General features: G+C 40.2%; 1 protein-coding gene across 1 annotated transcript in view; it reads left to right on the top strand.

The window, feature by feature from the left end:
• The window catches only part of TMED10 (transmembrane p24 trafficking protein 10), a 45,648-nt gene extending 32,079 nt beyond the window's left edge, over window positions 1–13,569 (top strand). The window contains exons 4-5 of the mRNA XM_079914656.1: window positions 9,831–9,957; window positions 10,394–13,569. Of these exons, the coding sequence (XP_079770782.1) occupies window positions 9,831–9,957; window positions 10,394–10,515 (249 nt within the window). The 3' untranslated portion in view covers window positions 10,516–13,569. The remainder of the gene's footprint in view (window positions 1–9,830; window positions 9,958–10,393) is intronic.
• The last annotated feature ends 71 nt before the right edge of the window (window positions 13,570–13,640 follow it).

Consider the following 13,640-nt stretch of genomic DNA (forward strand, 5'->3'; position numbering starts at 1 on the left):
CTCTTAGCTTTTGCTTGTCTGAAAAGCTTTTGATTTCTCTGTAGAATCTGAATGAGATCCTTGCTGGATAGAGTAACCTTGGTTGTAGGTTTTTCTCTTTCATCACTTTAAGTATATCCTGCCACTCCCTTCTGGCCTGCAGAGTTTCTGCTGAAAAGTCAGCTGATAACCTTATGGGGTGTCCTTTGTATGTTATTTTTTGTTTTTCCCTCACTGCTTTTAATATTTTTTCTTTGAATTTAATTTTTGTTAGCTTGATTAATATGTGTCTTTGTCTGTTTCTCCTGGGGTTTATCCTGGATGGGACTCTCTGTGCTTCTTGGACTTGGTGGCTGTTTCCTTTCCCATGTTAGGGAAGTTTTCCACTATAATCTCTTCAGATATTTTCTCAGACCCATTCTTTTTCTCTTCTTCTGGGACCCCTATAATTCAAATGTTGGTGCGTTTAGTGTTGTCCCAGAGGTCTGTGAGATTGTCTTCAGTTCTTTTCATTCTTTTTTCTTTATTCTGCCCCTCGGCAGTTATTTCCACGATTATGTTTTCCAGCTCACTTATTCGTTCTTCTGTCTCAGTTATTGATTCCTTCTACTGTATTTTTCATTTCAGTTATTGTGTTGTTCTTCTCTGTTTGTTCTTTAGTTCTTCTAGGTCTTTGTTAAACATTTCTTGTATTTTCTCAATCCGTGCTTCCATCCTATTTCCAAGATTCTGGATCATCTTTACTATAATTAACTCTGAAGTTTTTTTCAGGTAGATTGCCTGTTTCCTCTTCATTTATTTGATCTTTTAGGCTTCTACCTTGATCATTCATCTGTGACATTTTTTTGCTGTTTCCTTCTTTTTTTTTTTTTTTTTTTTTTGAATGAGTGGGATTGTGTTCCTGTCTTACTGGTTGAGGCTTTCAGCACTGGACTTTGTACACTGTTGGGTAAAGTTGGGTCTTGGTGCTGAGATGAGGACCTCTGGGAGACCTCACTCCGATGAATATTCCCTGGGGTCTGAGGTTCTCTGTTAGTCTGGTGGTTTGGACTCAGAGTTCCCACCACACGAGCTTTGGCCTGACCCCTGGCTCGTGAACCAAGATCCTGCAAGCCACGCGGAGTGGCAAAAAAAAGGGGAGGGGGGGAGAACGATGACAAAGAAAAAAATAAAATTAGACTAGGAAACTAGCAGATATGTTAGAAAGAATATAAAAATTAAAATATATTTGAAACAACCAGAAGGTAAAACAGAACCACAGTAGTAAGAAAGGAGGAGAGGAAAAAAAAAAGAAAGGTGGAAAAGGCCTTGGCTGTGGAGGGTGGGACCTAGGCAGGGATGGGGTTTGGGTGGTGGGTGGGACCTATGCTTATGCTTAGGGCTGGAAAAGGCCCTGGGGTGGGGGGTGGGGCGCTTAGGCTCAAGGAACAGAAGGGGCTCAGAGGGTGGGGGACCCCACCTGGGAGCTCAGCAGGTCTCCGGGCTCAAGTGGGCAGGGCCATCCCAGAGGGCCCCCTCCCACCTGCCTCTCCTGATCTCCCTGGCTTCCCTCCTATACCCCCAGGACCCTCGCAGCCCCGAGGGGGCCTCTGAGGGGGTAGGACCCAGCCCGAGAGCCAGGCAGACTTTTGCCTATTGGTCAGGGGATAGCATGCTCCCCACTGATCCGAGCCCCCAAAGGTCCCTCCAGGCGTGGGAAACCCTCCCCCCTCAGCCACCCCTCAGGAGCACTGGTCCTATCTGGCCTCCACTTCTCCTCCCCTCTCAGTCCCCCCACATCCTACCAGTTCGCTTGGGGTTTCCTCCCATCACCTTGGGCGTGGAGGTCCCCCACCAGCATCTTGCAGGCACCCTAATTTTGGGGAGACGCAGACTCCACGTCTTCCCACACTGCCGTCTTGACTCCACCCCCCCCCACACGTGGCATTTTAGAATCCCCATACCTCCTGGAATTTCCATCATCCTTGGACTTTGTTGACACTGGGAAAGGGCCTTTATCTTTCCTGACCTTTTACTTAACCCAAGAGGGGAATCCCTAGCAGAAAGGAAACCACAGTGCTTCCTTTGCCTGCTTCCTGCTTCGGAAGTCTGGCACGTCCTCAGCCTTTCTTTACGCACATGGTTACAACACAACTCTAAATTCTCTTTCTTAACCAAGAAACTCCTCCCACTGCTTTCTTCGGTGGTCTACCTCCCCACTCACCCACCCCACAAAAAGCAGATCAGACTGAGACAGAGGAGGACAAGTGGTTATTACACAGGCCAAAGACTAGCCCTTTTCTCAGTCTGTGGCTAGACTGCCTTAAACCTTGCTCAGAAATAGCTATTAGTTGTCTCTGGGCTAATGCCTGTGACAAGAACATGGATAATAGAAGCACTTGTTGAGTGGTTAATTACCAGAGAGCACTGAGCCTATGTAGAGGTTTTGAGGCATTTAATTTCAGGCCCTTGAGACAAGGGAGAGACTTTATCTCCAGAGGATTGCGGCCCTTCAGCATCAGTATTTAGATTCAGGAAGGTGGCACATTTCTTTTAATGTTTTTTTCACATCACAGCTCTCCCTCACATTTGGGGACTTCATAATTCTGAAATCCCATGTGGTCCTGTAAGATTCAGTAGTAATCGCTGTCTAAATAGCTGGACAGAGTACCACACTACCTACTAAATTGTTATGGAGGATTAGTTAATGCATGTGAATTGCTATGTAAACACGATACAAATGTAAGGTGACATTATTTGAAGGCAGAATGGTTGCCATTTTGTAAAGAAGCATAGGCTTGTAGTTTGAATTCTTTAAAGAGAAAGAATGTGTATTTCCTCAGAAATAAAGCACTTTTGATTCCCTCCATTGTATTTTAAGGACCTCTCACCCCTATCAGAGGGTGGCATTTGCCCCTCAGAGGGTGGCATTTTTGTAGAATCAGTATGTGAATTGAGCCATTTCTTTTTAGTTTGTGGTCTGTGAACTAGAACAGCGGTTTGGAGGGACTTACTGTCTAATCTTACAGTTGTGGGAATGAAGGCAATTATCCCACCAAGAACGAGCTGTCTGACATATCCTCTTAACTCTTGGGCTGTGTATGTCCCCTCTTGCTTGGATGTCCACATTTTCAACTCAACTAAAGTCATGTTTTGCCTAGGGGTCTATTAGTATGCCATTTGCTACCAACAAATACACCAAAAACACAGTTGCACTTGTTGGAGCAACAGCTGAAGGCTTTCCAAAGGTTCTGTTTCTCTGAATGCCCTCATGAAGGAGGAACTCTGGTTTTATATACTTGATCCAAAATCCGTTTCTTGACATAAGTTAAATGAAATAACATGGGTAAGGCACCTGACACATAGGTGATCAGTTCAGTAGATTTTAGTTCCCTTCTCCTACCCCTTCTAGAAACTGCCAAATGGCTATGACCGAGTAAATAGGATCTTTCTAAATTTCATTCATTTAACCCTAAGGTTGGCAGTATTAGCGGGACTTATTTTGCACATTGTTGACCTTTTGACCTTTGTTGAAGAAGCCTGTGATTCACATGCCCCCATGTATAAGTAGACTTGCCTTTGGGTGTACAACTGTCTTCATTATCTTGATTGTGTTAGACTGGATGGTCTCCACTTTTATTGCTATGCTTCTAAAATTTGCAGGGGCTGTGGAGTGGGATGTGGAGATAACAGTCATTTGTCTGAATCTGGCTCTCCTCAAGAAGCTTCTCTCTTGAGTTTCTCAGTGTTCCACCAAGGGAAAGAATCTAGTGATTCTCTAGAGGCTGGTTTCACATGTGTGTTTTAAGAAGCAGTCTTTCAGATTTAATACCTTTCCTTGGTACAATTACATAGAACTCTGAACTCTTTAGATTCAGATCATCATTAGAGGAATGGAAGATTTAGATATGGTTTAAGAAGAGTAATTTTACGGTTATTTTGGAGGTGTCATAGATACACAGGGAAAGCTTTTCCAAGCAATACCTACCATTACAGATGAAGAGTGATAGATATTGTGGTAGAGAGAACTTTTTCCTAGGCAGTGTGCCTGGTGAAGATGAATGCTGAGTGAAAGTAAATGCAGAGTGCTCTTAACATACAGGGAGTGTGTGCTTCAGGGGACCAGCAGCACATAGCTGCTATGAGAATGTTGGCTCCTTAAAGAAGGCTTAGAATGGACCTAATGGGTTAGCTATAAGTGTGTACCATGTATCAGGCATGTGGGACTACACAAGGTATATATCATTCTGATTCTGTTGAGTTCAAGATCCAAACTAGTGTGGGGGAAAAGGATAAAAAGCAAAAACAATGTGAATATGACAGTATATGATTGAGTGTTAATTGTGTGACACAAAGTCTGAGTGTTGTAGGGCATTAGGAAAGAGGGAATCAGTGTTAACAGTAGTGTTTAAAGGAGGCTTCATGGTTAAGGCTGGAAAGATAGGTACGATTTGGACACACTGAGTGTGTACGCTTTTGGAAGTCAGGGATTCATTTCTGCTTACATTTTACAGCAGAGCTTTCAGTTTTGATGCTAAATGCTTTGGTGACCGTGGGTAGGGAGTCAAGAGACCATGGTACTGCTAGTCTTGGTCTTCCCCTCAAAGGACTGAATAACTTTATGGAATCATGAGTTTCCTCATTTGTAAAATGATGTCTCTGGTAGCTCTGATATTTTTGATTATTTAATGGTTAAATGCAGCCTACAAGGGGAATGCTACCTCCTAGTGGAGAACCTATGGTACACATTGTCAAATAGGGTTTGCTTTTATCAGACTGTTGGCAAAACACACCTCATCCTTCCAGCCTTGGAAGAGAAAAGTAGACCAGAATAATGGCCTGCCTTCGTGAGATGTGTAATTTCACATTCTTACAGACACTTTGAACATTGAATCAGATGTTTTGAATAGCAGAACAACAGTCAGTGGGGATATTGATAGAGGTTTTCTTATTAGCTTTTTGTACTGACTGATATAAAGTCTTGATGATACTCTTATTATTATTATTTATTTGGCTGCATTGGGTCTTAGTCGCAGCATGTGGGATCTTCGTTGTGACGCTCAGGCTTCTCTCTAGTTGTGTGCAGGCTCCAGAGTGCGTGGGCTCGGTAGTTGCAGCGCGTGGGCTCTCTAGTTGTGGCACACAGGCTCAGTAGTTGTGGTGCACGGGCTTGGTTGCCCCGCAGTGTATGGGATCTTAGCTCCCTGACCAGGGATCGAACCCGCGTCCCCTGCATTGGAAGGCGCATTCTTAACCACTGGACCACCAGAGAAGTCCCTTGATGATACTCTTTGAATGCTTAGTCCTGGGCAAGCGAAGAGGGTCTACTTTAAAATACTTAGGATAATTTGTTTTAAAATTTTATTCTATTAGTTATAAAAATTAGAGTAATGCAGTATGAAACCTATGAAGCTTGACTGATAAACTGGACAACTTACCCAGATCCTTGTGGCCTACTATAGCACATTCACTTCACTTTTGATCCAGATAAAACTTAGTCTAGTCATCTGGTTTTCTTCACCAAATTTTTTGTTCCTACAGAATAAAATATAAACTCAGACTTGGATTGCAATTCTAGCTCAACCAAGCTCTGAGACCTTGGGCAAGTTATTTAACACTCTGAGCCTTAATTTCCTCATCTGAGAAATTTAGGAATAATAATATTCACCATATATAGGATTATGTTATTAGGATTAAGTGAGAGTATAAGATATAAAATACGGATCACATTCTGGGTATATAGTAATAGGTCTAATTCATTATATTACCTTCTTCATCCTCATCCTCAATTTAGCTCCAGCCTAACTTTTTTTTTTTTGTGGTACGCGGGCCTCTAACTGCTGTGGCCTCTCCCGCTGCGGAGCACAGGCTCCGGACACGCAGGCTCAGCAGCCATGGCTCATGGACCCAGCCGCTCTGCGGCATGTGGGATCCTCCCAGACCGGGGCACGATCCCGCGTCCCCTGCATCGGCAGGCAGACCCCCCAACCACTGCGCCACCAGGGAAGCCCCAGCCTAACTTTCGAGGCTTATATTTGCTGTTACCCATCACCCACCCACAAGCTCGCATGCGCGCACACACACGCACATCTACCTACTTTATGGCTGCTCATGGCCTCCTAAGCAGGGCCTGCACTTTCTTCCCTACATGTTTTGGTTTGCAGGTTCCCCTCAGCCTTAAATATCTGTCTCTCCCATCTCTTAAAATCCTGTACACCTTGTATGACCCAACTCCCCCACTTCCTGTTAAGCTTTCCTTTATTCTTCCAATTGTAATTAAGTTCGTGCTACTTTCTTTGCATTCCACTTTCAATGTGTACCTTTGTTGTAGAAGTTAATACATAGTGCTTTATATTATGGTTGTAGCTTTTTAGGTGAGCCTCTCCACGAGACTGTGAGCTTCTTAGGAGCAGAGATCATAATTTATCTTGGTGCCTTGCACATAATAAGCCCTCAAAAAAACACTGTTAGGGTATTAACATGTTAAAAAACAAAACAGAAAAACCTTTTTACATTTGTTTTGATTTCTAGGTTTAGATTAAATGTAGAAATATATTCATTATTTTTGTTATTTCCACTGAGTATCCATGATATGTTAGATGGTTGAAATAGCAAGTTGGTTTTCAATATTGTTTTAGTCTTTTGGCAATTCTTTACGTTCGCTGGATTTTAAACTAATATCAAGAATAAAGGTAGTTATCAGGCAGAGATGTTTTTTAGAGAAAGAGACCTTCATCCCACTCAGGAAGTCTGCAAATAATTTACTGAATTAAGGGCAGGATTGAGTAGGGATTTCATTGAGAAAATGAAATTGACTTGGATGATATGTTATGAATAGAAGTATAGAGTCTACAGTAGGTCCTATACTAGAAAAGGGGTTAGGAAATTGAATGATTAAGTAAACAGTGGCCCATATGCCATATGGAGTACTATGTAGCAGTTACGAAGTAAGTATGAGGTGAATCTACAAGCACTGAAGTTTTTGCGGTAAGCGGGCCTCTCACTGTTGTGGCCTCTCGTGTTGCGGAGCACAGGCTCCGGACGCTCAGGCTCAGCGGCCATGGCTCACAGGCCCAGCCGCTCTGCAGCATGTGGGATCTTCCCGGACCGGGGCACAAACCTGGGTCCCCTGCATTGGCAGGCAGACTCTCAACCACTGCACCACCAGGGAAGCCCAGCACTGAAGTTTTTGGAAAGATTTTATTAAATGAAAAGAAGGAAGCCTTAGAACAACATATACATTATGATCGCATTTATAAGTATGTTTTTAATTATATTTTCTTACGTACATTTATATATATACAAAGGCGTAAATAGTGTGTTATCTTCTGACAAGGTCTAGAAAGATATACACCAAGTTCATAACCACCTCTGGGAAGGAATGTGTGGATGTGGGGATCGAGGAGCTGTGAAGATGGGCCTTTTGTTTTTGTTTCCTTTGCTTCTGAATAATTTAAATTCTTTAGTAAGGGGACATATTTATATGTTTCTTGTATAGCTAAAAAATAAATGAAACACCAGAAAGGAAAAGGATTGGGACAGGTTTGGGGGACTATATTCTACAAAGGCTATTCTCAGTACCAAATTTATTTTCATTCCATCCTCCTTTTTGGGGTTTTAGGCCTTTGGGCTATTGTCATTTAACCAAAAAAAGGGTGGGGAGTTAGAAGTAGTCTTCAAAGTAATTTTTAAGAATATTATTTTCAGCTGGCAGAGAGAGGTACAGCCATAGTTTCACTTGCAGTTCCTTTTATAAGTTTCTATTTAAGGAGCCTTAAAGCACTTATCTCTAAAGAGGTATCATGCTGTTGCCTTCATACTATCTCATTCAAGAAGCTTTGGAGGGGAAAGCATATACCAGGAGGGAAAATGTTAAACAGCCAAAGGTTCAGCTTATTATATATGTCTTGTATCTTTTTCCTGGGGGGATTTCTTTGCTCTGCACCTCTATATGAAATCAATTAACAGATATATATGGTAGGTTAATGGCAAAACCTGGTGTTTGGGTATTCAGCTAAGAGTGTTAGCTCAGTGTATTAACTAACCATTGTAAATCTTATACCCAGTTAGCTTTATTCTGTTCTGTAGCTAGCTGTCAGTCAAGCTATTAACTGTATCCAACATTTTACAATTGTAAGAAAATGTGCATCCAGTGAAAGAAAACTTAGGTGGATCATTACAAATCCATCACTATATTTTAGGTACCTTAGGACTTCCTTGGTGGCGCAGTGATTAAGAATCCTCCTGCCAATGCAGGGGACACAGGTTCGTGCCCTGGCCTGGGAAGATCCCACATGCCACGGAGCAACTAAGCCTGTGCGCCACAGCTACTGAGCCTGAGCTCTAGAGCCCACGAGCCACAGCTACTGAGCCTTCGTGCCACAACTACTGAAGCCCACGTGCCTAGAGCCCGTGCTCTGCAACAAGAGAATCGACCGTAATGAGAAGCACGCACACCGCAATGAAGGGTAGCCCCTGCTCGCCGCAACTAGAGAAAGCCTGTGCACAGCAATGAAGACCCAGTGCAGCCAAAAATAGATAAATTTTTTAAAATTAATAAATTAGGTACCTTAAATATAAACTCAATTTTTATATCCCTATCTTAACAGCAGTTTTTAGTTTTCTTTTATTTTAAATAACTGTGTCTTGTTCTTCACAGGTTCAATGAAGAATATAGTTTAGTGAAGAGAACACAAGAACACCCTCAAACTATTCCCATTCATCCCACATTAACTGCTATTAACATTTAACAGAGGAAAATAACAAGGAAGGTGAATTGAACAGAAGAGAAGAAAAAGTGGGGAGTTGTATAGAGAATGTATAGGGAGTAAAGAAGCAGATGTAGAAATATTTTTTGAAGAGTTCTCTGTGGAAAAAATGTAAGAGCAACTGGTATATGAATTTTAAGATCTGAAATGCTCTGGTGTTATATCCCCATTTTAATACAAATCATAATCTAAGATTGATAAAGAAAAAACAAATAGAATATGAAATCCTTTCTCTGATCATATATGCCTTTAGTTACTAGATACTCTTGGAGGTTTCACAGTGGTCTGGGGTGAAAAAGGAAGACAGTTTATTTCTCATACCCTTCATTCCTTAGCACACAGCGATGTCCTTGGAGATTTATTTTGATAACTGGCTGTGTAATTAAAAACAAAACACATGGGGACATATGTATACATATAGCTGATTCACTTTGTTATACAGCAGAAACTAACACAACACTGTAAAGCAATTATACTCCAATAAAGATGTTAAAAAACAAAAACAAAAAAACACTCAGTGGATTTTTTTTTTTTTTTTTTAAGCAGAGCTAGGATTCATCTGGGTTCTAGAGCCCTGTTACAAACCTTAAAGTATTGTGGAATTTAAATGAGCAAACCAGAATTCTCTAATTTTGCAGTTTGAGTTATTATCTTAATGTTATAGTTATATGTACTCTCTCATTCCTGTGCATTCCCTATTGGGAATTTGGTGTGTTTTCTTCTCAAAACCACATTTGACTAATACTATGACGCTCACACTTATGCTAATAATATTGCTTATTTCTTAGACAAAAGTGGAAAGGCAAAGTAAAATGCATTATTAAAGTCAGAAATCTTGGAAAAATAATATATCTTATTTTATAGGCTACCATATTATAGTACTACTAAGGAGGTTTTAATCAAAATTAAAGTATGAAAACAGTTTGAGATGGAAACATATAGACAGTAGGGAAGGGAAGAAGCCCAAATTTTAAAATGTGTTAGAATAATGACAGAAGAAATTTTAAGTTTGGCGAAACTTTTAAAAAGACTCCTCTGTTATGTTGTGTTCTTGACTGTAGCAGTTTTTTCAGGGAGTGTGTTCATAATTCCTTTCTTTTCCAGATTGCAAAAGTTGAGAAGCTCAAACCTTTGGAGGTAGAGCTACGACGCCTAGAAGACCTTTCAGAATCTATTGTTAATGATTTTGCCTATATGAAGAAGCGAGAGGAAGAGATGCGTGATACCAATGGTGAGGGGAGGGAAGCTCTTGTTTCTCAGTACGTGCACCGTAAAGGAGATAGATCCCCAAACTTTAAATTCTGGTGTACCTTTTTCTCAGATTTGCCAAAGGGGGTTGTGTGGAAGGATAATTGCTTACTTCCGTGTTGTTGCTCTACAGGTAAATGAGCCTTGTTAGATTTTCAAGGGAATAGCAGTTTTTTCTGTGATAAGCAGTTGACCATATTCTCAGTCAGCTCATAGTGTATCAAACTAATAGTACTAATCTTTGTAATTTTTAACATTTATGTATAGGATAATGAAAATTTAAGAAAAAAACTTATCTGAGATCCTCCTGTAAGGCCTAGGGGCAGAGTGAAGCTAATTAATTGCCTTTTCCCCCTGGCCATTTAGCCTACTGAGCCTCACTTCATTACATTTACACTGCTTTTGCTTTTTTTTTTTAGAGTCCACAAACACTCGGGTCCTGTACTTCAGCATCTTTTCAATGTTCTGCCTCATTGGTCTAGCCACCTGGCAGGTCTTCTACCTGCGTCGCTTCTTCAAGGCCAAGAAGTTGATTGAGTAATAAAGCCCAGTCTCCTCCCACCTTGTATCTTAGCCAGCAGAACATCGCTGGGATGTGCGTGGCCTAAGACATCCTACCAGCAACACCATCAAGGCACGTTGGAGCTTTCTTGCTAGAACTGATGTCTTTTGGTGTGGGAGGACGTGGGTTACCACCTACACCCAATAAGTCAAAGAGGGACTTCTTTTTAACTTGGTAGGACTTGGACTGGTTTTGCAACAATAAGACTATTATTAGAGTCACCTATGACAAAAAATAGGGGTTACCTAGATAATGCCAAAGCCAGCATTTGTACTGGGTTTCCTCGTATGATCTGTTTGAACCATGTTTTCTTTCCTTCTCCCACTTGCTCACCAGCTTGGGCTTCCACTCTAGTTCTTTTACCAACATTTGTATGACCATGTTGAACTTGTTTCATTCTGATTGTCCTCTTTGGATTTCTGTGTGACAATACCATTAACTTTCTCTTGACCCTTAGCTGAAATGTTTAGATAGCTTCTGGTGATACCCTTTCACAATTTTATGTCTCTTAAAAGTGTAATGGATGTGACACCTCATAGAAATGAGCTTTGAACTGTAGATTACTCTTAAAGAAAATTTCATTTTAGAGAATTAAAATATTTGTGCTCAGCCGCTTGAACTTCTTTGTTTTTGTGTATTTATGTGTGTTCAGTTCTATGCAGTTTTATCACATGTATGGATGTGTGACCACCACCACAAGATGCACAACCGTTTCATCACATGGATCCCTTGGGGTACCCTATTATAGCCACAGTCACCTCCTTCCTTAACCCCAAGCCCCAACCTCTGGCACCACTAATCTGTTCTCCATCTCTCTAATTTTGTAATTTTAAGAATGTTATATAAATGGAATCACATAGTATATAACCTTTTGAGATTGACTTTTTTCACTCAACATAGTGCCCTTGAAATCCATCCAGGTTGTTGCATATATCACTAGTTTGTTCCTCTTTATTGCTCATTAGCATTTCATGGTGTGGATGTACCACAGTTTAACCAGCATCTGAAGGACATCACTGTTGTTTTCAGTTTTGGGCCATTACTAATAAAGCTGCTGTGAACATTCATGTACATGTTTTTATGTGAACATAAATTTTCATTTCTCTGGGATAAGTGCCCAAAAGAGCAATTGCTGGGTTATCTGGTAAACACATGTTTATTTTTGTAAGAAACTGTCCTGCTTTTTTCAGAATGACTGTGTCATTTTACGTTCCCATTAGCAATGTATGACCAATCCAGTTTCTCCACATCCTCACCAGTATTTGCTATTTTTTTAAAATTTTTTTAGTCATTCTGAGAGGTGTGTGTAATGATATTCATTGTGGTTTTAATTTGCATTTTCCTATTAGTAAATGGTGTTGAACATCCTTTCATGTGTTTATTTGCCATCTGTATTTCTTCCTGGTGAAATATCTGTTCCTTTGCCCATTTTATGATTAGATTGTGTGTTCTTTTTACTACTGAGGTTTTTTTTTAATTGAAGTATAGTTGACTTATACTATTGAGTTTGAGGAGTCCTTATATATCCTAGATCAAGTCCTTTGTCAGTTATGTGGTTGCTTAAATTTTTAACATAACTTATACAAAGGAAAATATAAGTAAAATTTACGAAGTCTTCTTACATGGCAAGTCACTGATTTAATTTCTGTTCTTATGTATTCCATCTAGACAATTAAGATATATGAAGTATTAAAAGGTAACACATCTGGAAGGATCATGAATCGAGTAAATACCTGAAAATATATGTTATAAAAGCAAATCCAATAATCACTTTGGGAATATGAGGTGCCCAAAGGCCAATACTAAGGTAAATAAGAGAAAGAGTGGACACGAATGATCATGTTCATAAACAACAGTGAAAAAATAACATCACTTGATATTTTCCCCACTTCTCCCAATAAAGTGGGTGGGAGTTTGTCCTTTCTGTAATCTCTTTTTTTTAACCCTGCTGACTGTTACAGGGCTTGTCCCATCGCAATGACAAGCATTACAGGACTTAGGGCTCTGCAGCTTGCAGTTAAGAAGCAGCATGTTGGAATTAACAGAGAACAGTGCTGTCATGACCTGGATAAAGTACAAAGGGGAAAGAGGGAGTGAGTTATGTTGTTAAACTCCCAGGCTGTTCTGTAAATGTTCCAGCTATTGTGAACCCAAAAGCCTTTTTTCCCCCCTCTTTTGACTCCCTCTGTGCATTCCTCTGGTGTGGCATAAAAGTAGTTCTGTCATTAATTTGTGCAACATTGCCATCTGCTGTTAAGAATTGATAGATACTGTTTCTGAGAACCTGGCAGCCAAATCTCACCATAAGGGCAGCAGATGTTGAGAAAGTCTATCTGTGGTATTACATATACTAAACAACAGAGGATACATCCAAGCAGGGAAGAGAATAACCAAATTTGTGAGTTAAGATCCATCCTTAGACATTTAAAGGTGAAATACTGTTCTGTACCATTAGCCTAACAAGAAACTTTCATATTTCTGACTGGTGCCTTTTCCCTTTTTAGAAACAATGAAAGCTACTCAGTTGGTTGTAGTCTTCTGTTCTGACAAAATGTCAAAGAAGAAGATAGGAGAGGAAAATACTTTATTTGGCTGATGTTTTGTTCCCACATGTGACTTTGTGAAACTGAAATTCTTTCCTGTCCTTTCCTTTTACTCATGCCAAGACTACAAACTTAGAATTTGTGCTTTTGGTTTAAAGTTCATTGATATCACAGTTTGATTTTATCTAAAAAGTAAAATTATTTGCCTTTGATAAAAGACTAGTGCAAGAGCAAATCAGCTTTAAAAACGAAGATGTTATCTGCTTTCCTCCATTTTTGAACCTGTTATTCAACAAAGCCTGTAAATTATTGATGAAAGTGATAGTTTTAAGTAAGCTTTGTTATACCATTGTCATAAACCCCTGTCATAAGCTGTTTTTATGTTTGTTTAATGGAAAGAGGCATGTGGGATTTATGGATTTATACAGATTCACTTGTAAGTGTTGGATTGGGGATTTTTGTGTAAATTTTCTCAAATAAAGGCTAGCAGAAACTATTTTAGGTGTATTTTTCTGTTACTCGAGTATCTCTTTGTCTGGATTGGCAATAATTCCTCCATAT

The sequence above is a fragment of the Stenella coeruleoalba genome (genome assembly GCF_951394435.1).
Source record: "Stenella coeruleoalba genome assembly, chromosome: 2".
Lineage (NCBI taxonomy): Eukaryota > Metazoa > Chordata > Mammalia > Artiodactyla > Delphinidae > Stenella > Stenella coeruleoalba.